The following is an 11,037-nucleotide window of genomic DNA, read 5'->3' as shown; positions in this document are numbered from 1 at the left end:
GGTTTGACAAGATTGTCTGAGATAAGATATTTTATGATTCTGCTTGCATATTGTGTCAAAAAACAAGCTATAAAGTTACACAGGTATATCTCTTGGCAATGCAAAGCAGCTACTTGCTTATATTGGTGGGTCCAAGACTAATATGGCAAAATTATTTTTTAACAGTCTTTCAACAGAAAAGGTAATGTATATGAACCTTTTAGGGAGACTGTCTTCCTTTGGAGTCTGGAGTTTGCTTGGGAAAAATTAGCTGAAAGTGTTATTTCTATTCCAATTTCAGAGTTACAAAAACAGTTATTTTTTAACCTGTAGGGGCACAAGCAGAGATCGAGCTCCAAGCTTCCATAATGATATGAACTCTCAACTGCCATATTTTTATGTAACTAATGTTTTATCTTTAAAAATATTATGTTTTTCCATATTTATCTTTAGCTGTTCTACTTATTCAAATGTAATTAAAAAACATGGCAATTTTTTGCCTGCACATTCACTAGCAGAGAGGCTCATTTTTGTAGGGATAAAAATCTGTCATCATATTTCGATATTATTAAGTAATAGAAATGCATGGTTTCAAGATAAATGACATAATCATGAAAGGCAGGACAGCCAAGATATTATTAAGTAATAGAAATGCATGGTTTCAAGATAAATGACATATCATGAAAGGCAGGACAGCCGAGCATCAAACACTAATACAGCACCATAATTGAGCTATATTACATACGTGATCTTTACAAAGACCCCAGTATGGATCGTGAATAAAATTTATGGCAATCAAGAGAACAATTCCATATTCCATTTTCAACATGTTCAAAAGAAATGGCAGCATGTCCTCTACTAATCAGACTGTAAGGAAATATTACTCCTTTTTCTGTTCACATGATTACGTATTTGCCTTTTAGCTTAAGCAGTAGCTTGTTAGAATAAGAGTGCAAAAAATTGTGACGTAAATAGAGCAACTAAACATTTTTGTACCCATTCCGAGATTCAGGTTCCATCTTATTCAATGATACTCATCACATCAAAAGTCAGTGAAAGAAATGTAAAGGATTTTGTAGTAATTTTAGAGAAGCATATAAAGCATAAAATCCTTTTTCTAAGAAAAGCAGATATTTTCCTTGATGTCTGTGTGCAAGATGACAATTTTGCTAGTTGAAAATTGGAAAAAAAGGAAAAATCTCTCTAAAGTACAAGATTCTTAAATTAAAATAGATGAGCTCCAACAACAAACACCTCAATTGCAAATCATCTATCTTTAAAAAAGGAAGCTTTAAAATAAGTAAACTCCCTCACAACAGCTTCAATGATACTAACAATACACTGATAATGAGGTGGTGATAAACAAAAACTAAATCAAAAGACGTCAAAAACAATGGCCAAATATTGATACAACAATTTTTGGAATCGATTCTGTTAGGTTGCAGTAAGCAACATAATACAAGGCAATTAGCTGGAGGGACTTGTAATACAGTCTCACATCCCAGGCCTTGGAAGCTGAATATTTATCGAGTCATCTCATCAATTTACCCGAAAACGTTCACCTTTTTAGAGAAAATAAAAATTGAAGAAACGAAATAATAACCCCTTGAGACCTATTTATTTGTTACAAGAGTTAATCTTGCACCAAACTAAAATCTATTCAGGCATTTACTGGATCTTTACAATATTCAAATACCTCACCCTGGCCATGCAGTATGCTCTCTGAGTTTTTGGTTGAGTACTATTGTGGCAAGGATAAAGCATACTTCCATCAAAAGACCTCAAAAGGGCATTACAAGCCCTGCTAAATTAAACAGATTCTTTGCGAATCTTAGATAGAATGCTAGCTTACATTCTAGAATTTAGAAATGTGAGTCAATCCCTCTCTTGCTTTCCCCAGAATACTTTCTTGTGAATAGAATCATCTGACAAAAGAGTTTTGGAAGATTTTCCTCGGAAGAAAAAATGCTTTTTGGAGAAGGATTTATTCAAGAAACTCTTTTCGTTGGAACTTGATGGCAGTTTCGTACCATCATTAATGGATAAGCAACTTTTGCTTTTGAATGACTTGAAATTTGACAAACCTTCATAAGTCGGAACATCATCATTAGCAACCCCAATTCTAGATAGCTTGTTTCTTGAAAACTGGCAATTTGAAGAAAAGTCTTTTGAATTATTCTTACAGACATTAACTTGCCCTACTAGTTTCTGTCCCTTTGAAACATCATTTTCACTTGCAGAACATACAGGGCAAGGTGGATCTAGAGAACAAGCTTCAGGAGTAACCTGCTCTAAACATTCTGCATGATACACATGTCCACATACCAGTACTGCAGTCACAGAAAGGTCATTGCTGGCCACCATCTTCTGAGCACTCCATGGCGATCTTTGAGTTAAAAGTTTTGAGCAAATGCCGCATGCTTGTACATCACCACCAGATGCTCCTGATGCAGCTTGTGAACTGTTAACCCTTATTCTTTCTGCTGCCAATGTGGCTCTATCCATACTTTCCCTACCAGGAGCCCATCGGAAATCAGACGGGCTGCTAGCATCTGTCCATCGCAAGCGTTCTCTCCTAGAAGAAGCAACAAGATCTGAAAATGTCTGCATAGACCAACAGTCAGAAGCCCCACCATGTGGTCCAACTGTTGAATCACCACTACTTCCAGATAACTTGAAGGAGTGTCTTCCTTCAAACAAAGGCACTGGACTGCTATTTGGTGCATTCCGTGCATGAATTCGACTATCTGAAACTTGCCTCAATAATGGGTGGCCTGAAGAATGATGTGTACGTCTTGAGAAAAATAGATTACCACCAATTGAACGACGACGTGAAGAAGGCTGACTTTTGGACCGGGTGGAGGAAAAGTTTGAATTGCTTAAATGGGGTGGAGTGGATTCAGGAGTGTTGGAGACTGTTGATGATCCAGCAGAATGTCCACCCTGCAGAAGAAATAGTAGAACCAGTTATATAAGAAATGCATTTGAGCACAAACTGATTTCTTCAACCAATGCACACACTTCCACCTCAAAAGTGAAATGCCCAAACCAATTTCTAAAATCATCATAAAACATTTTCTACCAACCATATAACTAACCTCTTTTGATGACGTTTGTGTTATAGATGGGCTTGAAACTAAATCTGCACAGATCAAGAACATGGAAAGATCAGTCATAAATTTACATTTATATGCTCATTAATAGCTGATTTGTGGATAAAGTTATCTACATTTGGATGAAATCTATGTCATTTAGAGAAGATCTTTGTAAATCTGAAAGAGGGACTGAAATCATATATATTGCTAAATCTAGAGAAGATGATACAATGAACAGAATCTTTTTGCACGGCATACTGGTGACTATATTAAAGCATGCCTACTATTTTTTGTAAAACAATAAAAAAATTCACATATTCATCATTAGAATTACAAGCTACAAACAAAAACAAAAAGGATTAGCAAAATTAACATATATTGACATCCTCGAGATGATCTTAGCAAGAAGACCTTTGCAGAGCAATATGATTTACTTGTCTCGTGGTATATAACATGGAATTCCACGTTAAAGATACGACAATATAAAAAAGTTATAAGTGGCAATGATTAACAAACTTAGAAAACCCAGGAATCATAACAAGGAAAGAAATGACTAAAAATTATTAATGGATTAAACTCTTCCATTGTTTGATTGCCCATTTGGTACAGAGTTGACTTCCATCATTTCCTCTAAACTACCTATTTTAGTTCTGATACGAGTTCAGAAACGAGGGTTCGGCAAAAAAAACAATTTATGCACAGGTTCCAGTTCCGCGGATATACATAACTAACATGTTCAATGTTCATTCATCATTGGTTCAAAACTTCAAACATATATATATAATAAGAAATTAGAAACATGATACTCATATATCCATAATTGCCAATAAAGTTGTAAACAAATACCTCATTTATCATATTCATAATTTGCAAAAATGGCATTTGGGGCCTGTTTTTGGGCACCCAAGCAAGGTTCCCTCAGGTTCTGCACAAGTCCCTCTCTGGCAGCCATGTTCCCTGTAGGTCCTATAGGAAACCTGACTGCCAGTAAGGGACCCAGGCAGAACCCAGGAGGAACCAAAACCAGCAAAGAACCAGAATCAGAATCCAGACCATTTAGGGAGAACCCAGTGTCATAGCATTTCCTTAATAATTAAATCATTGATCATTACTCGTAGTTTATTACCATATTTAAGATTCGGTTGCTCGTTTTCAGTTTCCAAGCATTAACTTCACTTTGAAAGCAGAACACTACATGTGCATACATCTGTGCATTATTTTCCAGAGAGTTCCACAAAAGCAATGAAAAGGGCAGAAGAAACATTAGTTGCTGAACAGTAGTAATACCTTGTCAACTGCACATACTCATAATAATATTGGCAAATCACTCTCACTCTCTAGTCAAAGTTGTGAATTTGATTGTATGATCCTCAACATGAATAACAATCTCGTTTGAGTTTAATATAGCTATCTCTTTTGGAATCTCCTTACCCCATTTGTAGCAATCACTTTTGATCTCCAACAAGTTTTGACCTTCAAGTTGTACTTTTTTCGTGTACAATGTGAAGCAAACTTTTCATAAAATTCATGGTTTTGGGTGTATTCTACCTTCTTCTGAAATGCCCTGTTGATATTGTTGGCATCCACCAACAAGGCTATGCTTTACTTTTCTATGACTTATAGAAAATTGTCTGGTTATATTTCAAATTTTTAGAAGCAAGAATGGGAAAACCCACCTTTACAAATTTCTCTCAGTGACTGCAGGTTTTCCGTTTTAGTTTTCCACTGTCCAGTTACTCTGTAGTTTTCAGAATTCATACTCCGCAGCAAATTCAAAAGTATACGACTTTGATTTTCAGCTCATAATCAATTTGCAAAATTTATCCCACTAGCTCCATTGCCTTTTGAATATGGAATAATTTCCAATGGATCCCACTAACTGAACAAAACAGTTTTTACGCCATCACAATTACAATTTAAGGTTCAAGGAACCAAAACAGATCTGTTTTTGTGGTTCTTGCTGTGTATTTCTCAATGAATATTTGAATGTGTATAACTGATCATACGGGCATTCTTTATTGGTCCATCTTCAATAGTGCTTTCCACATTTTTGTTATCAAGCTTCAAATGTGTTTAGAGATGCAAACAAATTTTGAATTATTTGTTGGGCGAATTGAAAAGGCCTATAAGAATGTTAACTTCTTCCCTAGGAAATGGCTTGTTTGGTGGATTCCGTATAACTAGATATGTGTCCATGATGGCATAAACCTTGGTATCTCACAGATTGCCAAAATGAAATATTTTGAATTGTTTAAAATAGTTAATTTTGGAACACATGCACATGTATATTGATTCGTGATAGTACCAAACTATCTAGTTCAATTAATTAAAGCCTATTACAAATGAATGTCGAAGTTAAAATTGTTACTTAGAAATATATATTTCCTTCTGTTGCTTTAATACTATAAAAATTGCTTGTGTCCATGATGGCATAAACCTTGGTATCTCACAAATTGCCAAAATGAAATATTTTGAATTGTTTAAATTAGTTAATTTTGGAACACATGCACATGTATATTGATTCGTGATAGTACCAAACCATCTAGTTCAATTAATTAAAGCCTATTACAAATGAATGTCGAAGTTTAAATTGTGACTTAGAAATATATATTTCCTTCTGTTGCTTTAATAGTATAAAAATTGCTTATGAGATAATAGTCTAAAAGAAATTCATAAAAACTTATTTATAATTAGCAGTCCCTCCCAAACAATGTACGCTCTAGTCACCTTAGGAGGCTTGCATAGTCCCATGAAGTGATAGAATATTGAACAGCTTAATGCTTAATAGTGTCCTATGCTAAGTCGCAAGGTTTGAATTCGAATTCGAGTTTGTCAATCATAAAATTCGGATGAAATTTGGCAAGGATAAACATTCGAGAAAAAAAAAACCGACATTAACTTGAACTTATATATATTTATCTATTTTTAAATACAAGTAATATATCCACAAAATTGTCAAAATAGTTTAACATTGCTAAATAATTAAACTAAATAGCTTAATATTATTTTGAAATAAAATAATCTTATTATCAATAATAATATTATATTAAATATTGTAAGAATCTGCCTTACAGCAGAATTCACCCAAGACCAAGGAACTCAAAACACAAGCACAAATTAGACCAGAGTATGATCGGAATAACTGTATAGTATTCAATTCAATGTACAAGTACACTAGGAGTGCCTATATATAAAGGCCTCTGAGATGCATCTAGAATGCCTAGAAATCAATATCATGATAAATCATACAACCAGGCACATGCCCACCAAATATGGGTTATCCTCCATTAAGCACGAAAATAAGTGCGATGATGAGAGGATAAGCCTACAATGGTGTAGCACACAAATCAATGTTGTAAACACCATGTGCTAAATTAGGAGTGCGAATAATTATGTTGTTTACATGACAACTCAATGAATGATGCATACTCTAATGTTGTAGACACCATGTGCTGAAATAGAGTTGTATACTTTTGTGTTGTCAACATGACAACTCAAAAAGGTACACAAACTCCTAAGTGTCTCATAAAAATAAATAATAAAACAATGCACTAACCTAAGTAAACTTAAATAAAGTGTAAATAGTAAATATCTATTTACACCAACACCCCCCCTTAAGTGCAACTTAGGGGAATGCACTTAAGCTCACAAATGCATGATGGGTCCTGACTACCAAGCCATGTTAGGTACCCATGTACAAAAGCAATGCTATAGAATGATGCAATGCAATCTCTCATAAAATGGAGAAAGAGGGAAAACCTCATGGGAAAAACCCTCCTCCAAAAAGAGAGATGAGTACAATAAAGAAGATGAGAGAGAAGAAGACCTTAGTTGAGGAAAAAATCTCTCCCAAAAGAAAGAGAAGAGAGAAGTCAAGCAATTCCCCTTTCTGCAACAACCCGCACCCCCAAGAGATCTCACAAATGAGTATACTTGACCTCAATGAAGGGTTTGGTGAAGATATCGGTGACCTGCTCTGCTGTAGGACAATACTGTAGTGCAATGATCTGCTTATGTATAAGCTCTCTGATATAGTGCATACGAACCTCAATGTGCTTTGTCCGCTGATGCTGAACTAGATGCTTAGAGATCTCAATGGCACTCTGATTGTCACAATAAATAATTGTAGGCTTAGGTAGATCAAATCCAAACTCCTCCAGGATGTGTTGTAACCAAAGAGCCTTTGTAGCTGCATTGAGAGCTCCTCAATACTCAGCCTCTGTGGAAGAAAGAGCAACATTATTTTGCTTCCTACTCTGCCAACAAATAGGGCCGAAACCAAGGTGAAATATGTACCCTGAAGTGGACTTGCGAGAATCTAAGTCCCCTGCATAATCTGAGTTTGTGTATCCAATCAGCTGAAGTCCTGTACCTACTTCATAATGTATCCCATGTGTATGTGTACCCTTTATGTAATGTAAAATGCGTTTGGCAGCCTTCCAATGAACCTCATGTGGTTCTTGCATAAAGCGTGAAACAATGCCAACTGCAAAAGCTATATCAAGGTGTGTGTCAAGTAGATAAGGCTCCCAACTAACTGTCTGTATAAAGTAGCATCAACAAGTGGAGTGGTACACTTAGCCTCTAACTTGACACCTAATAAAAAGGGAGTAGGAGCGGGCTTGCAGTCACTCATGTGAAACTGAGAAAGCAAGTCAAGAGCATACTTGGGTTGTGAAAGTGAAATCCCTGCTGAAGATTGTGTGATCTCAATACCAAGGAAGTAATGTAGCAAACCCAAGTCTGTCATAGCAAATCTGTCCTGCAGAGAGGTCTTGACACTGGCAATGATGGATGAAGTGCTCCCAGTAATGATCAAGTCATCTACATAAAGCACTAGAATCAAGTGTGAATCATCCTTTTGAAGAATGTAGACATTTGAAACAGAATGACATCTTGTGAATCCTACTAAGAGGAGGAAGGAATCCATTTTGGCATACCAAGCCCGAGGAGCCTACTTAAGACCATAAATAGACTTCTTCAATCTACAAACCATAGTAGTATCCTGTATGAACCCCTGTGGTTGCTCCATATAAATCTCTTCTTGAATATCACCATTCAAACAAGCGCTCTTAACATCCATCTGGGGTACAACCCAACCATGAGCTGCAGCAATAGCTAGTGTCAGGCGAATGGAGTTCATCTTGGCAACTAGTGCAAAAGTCTTTGTATAGTCAATACCTGGAACCTGCAAGAAACCTTTAGCAACTAGTCTGGCCTTATCCACACTTCCATCCACTGAAAATTTGGTTCGATAGATCCACTTACATCGAACCACTTTTCTTCCCTTGGCAAGGGGACTAAGTCCCAATTGTTCTGTTTAATCAATGAGTTATATTCTTCCTCCATAGCCTTGTCCTATTCTGGAATCCCTAATGCTTCCTTAAATGACTGTGGATCTGAAGCAATGGCTATATATGCATGTGGAAATGACTTGTGTTGTGACCTAGTCCTCCAAGTGTTTAAAGGATTTCCCACCAATGAACTTGTTACATCAAGGGTTTGCTGTGCCCAACGAGGTTTACTGGAAGAAGAAGGAATGGCCTCAACTATTTGTTGACTCTGTGAAGGTGGTGTCTTACAAGTCAAAGTTAGAAAAATCTCATCTTCCGAGTCACCATCATCACTATGATCACTATCCACAAAGGAGGAAGGAGGAGTTGAAGAAGCCAAACTTGGACATGTTTCCTCAAAGTGAACACTCCTCTCATAAAAGATTTCATGCGTCTCTGGATCCATTAGTTTGTATGCCTTGAGATGGTTAGGATATCCAACAAATATGCATGGTTTGCTTTGAGGTTCTAATGCCTTTCGCTTTTGTGGAGGTATCCTTGCCCATGCTAGACAACCAAAATCTTTGAAGTGTTTGACACTTGGTTTTCTGCCACACCAAGCCTCAAAAGGTGATATTCCATCTAAGGCCTTATGCGAACTTTTGTTTTGGATGTAGTTGCCACAACACATGGCTTCTAACCAAAACACTTGATCTAGAGACTTGTGTTGAAGCATACAAGTGGTCATTTCCTTAAGAGTTATATTCTTTCTTTCAGCTACACCGTTCTGTTGTGGCGTGTATGCAACTGAATGTTGAAGATCTATACCCTCATGTGTGCAAAAGTCTATATGCCTGGAGTTGACATATTCCTTACCATTGTCTGTTCGTAGGATCTTTGTGGCTTTCCCTGATTTTTTCTCAACTTGAGCTTTGAAGGTGATAAAGTTATCAAATACTTCACTCTAATGAGCAAGAAAAAGACCCAAGTGTACCGCGAAAAGTCATCAATAAATGTGAGAACATAGCAAGCCTTACCAAATGATGGTACTGGAAATGGGCCAACTACATCACTATGAACCAATTTTAAAACAGCAGTTGCCTTCCAAGACTTCCCCTTGTCATATTTCTCTTCAAAATGCTTGCTTGCTTCACAACCTGGACATACACCCTCTGAATACTTGACTTGAGGTAGACCAATGACCATTTCTTTGTTGCTGAGTTGTTGAAGGTAGCGATAATTAAGGTGTCCAAATCTCTCGTGCCATAGTTTACTTTGTGTATTTGAATGAGTCAACAAGGCAAAGGAAGTGGACTTAGGCACAAAATGTGAGAAAGAATAAAGTCTGTCTCATGATTTGCCTTTCCAACCGCCACCATAGAGTCATCTTTAAGATTTTTCACCACAACTGTATCGGGGAGGAACTCTACTTTGTTGCCACATCCTTAGTGAGTTATTTGATAGATTGGTGCTAAGGTTAGGAACATGTAGCGCATCCTTGAAGATGCCATTTTCCAACTCACCATTTCCTTTACCTTCTACTTCCACTTGAGTATCATTGCCCACATAGATGTAAGGTACACTTGATGGTTTTAAAGAGGAAAACTGCTCCCTTGAAGCACCCATATGATGTGTTGCTCCTGAATCAAGAACTCATTCCTCAGCATTATTTGTACTTGCTACTAAAGCTTATCCCTTACCCTCTGAAGTGGATGAAGATCCCTTATCCTTATATGCATCTGGTACATCAATTTTGTGTTTCCTCATTATGTTGACCAATTCATCAATCTACTTATCCGTGCACTCATGTTCATCATGACCATTCCTCTTACAATAGGAACAAGTTTTCTTCTCCTTTTTGTTGGAATTGTTCCCTTTTTGGTTATTTTTGGAAGAAGACTTTCCTTGTTGTGAAGAAGATTGTTGAGTAGAAGAAGATTGATTTGAGCAAGATTGTTGTTTTGAGGAGGACTATTGCGTGTCATCTTGTGGCTTAGCCTTCCACTACTTCTACTTCTTGTTGGAGTTTTTACCACTTGAATTACCTTCATTTGCTACCAAGGCTTTGGTCTTGGAAGACTTGAGAATTCCCATACCCACTAGATTGTCATGTTTTAAGATCAACATTTCTGAAAATTTTTCAAATGAAGGCTTAACATAGGCACTATCCATTGTTAATTTGTGAGTATTAAAACTGGAAACAAAAGGAGCATATTTAGGTAGAAGATGAGTCATGATGTGTTTGATCATCTTTCCATCCTTGATGGGTTCACCACAATCCTTAAGTTGTGCCCTATACATGTCTACTTGGGTAAGATAGTCTTTGATGGTGTCGAAATTTCTAGGATCCAACTTGAGAAGTTTATCCTCTCCGGTTAAGCCATGTCTTCATCTACTGTCCCATACAAAGCTTCAAGTTTAGCCCACACCTCAATTGGATCAATAAGCTTCCTAATGTGAAATTTGACAAGATCAGAGATATTTTTCGACAAGGTTCCTAGGGACATCTCTTGTTTGGATTCCCAATCTTCTTTCTGAGCTTCATCAACATCGACAGGAGGTTTTTTTGCTGCACCAGTTACATAACATAATAAACCTTTTTCTACAATGGTTCCTTAATGTTTTCTTTTCAAGTAGCATAATTATGTGGAGTTAACTCTGAAAAAGAACCCATAATGCAAGAACACAAG

The 11,037-nt window shown here is 36.7% G+C and overlaps 1 protein-coding gene across 1 annotated transcript in view; it reads right to left on the bottom strand.

Moving 5' to 3' along the window:
• Positions 1-1,383: 1,383 nt before the first annotated feature.
• The window catches only part of LOC149561613 (uncharacterized), a 29,798-nt gene continuing 20,144 nt past the window's right edge, over positions 1,384-11,037 (bottom strand). Inside the window, exons 3-4 of the mRNA XM_089825207.1 lie at positions 3,078-3,121; positions 1,384-2,922 (exon numbers count right to left, since the gene is read on the bottom strand). Coding sequence (XP_089681333.1) covers positions 1,855-2,922; positions 3,078-3,121 — 1,112 coding nt within the window. The 3' untranslated portion in view covers positions 1,384-1,854. The remainder of the gene's footprint in view (positions 2,923-3,077; positions 3,122-11,037) is intronic.

Source organism: Cupressus sempervirens, chromosome 4 (assembly GCF_028749045.1).
Source record: "Cupressus sempervirens isolate cs-2001-9-10 chromosome 4, ASM2874904v1, whole genome shotgun sequence".
Lineage (NCBI taxonomy): Eukaryota > Viridiplantae > Streptophyta > Pinopsida > Cupressales > Cupressaceae > Cupressus > Cupressus sempervirens.
Note: the sequence above shows the minus strand (reverse complement) of the source record. Positions and strands in the feature narration are given on the sequence as shown.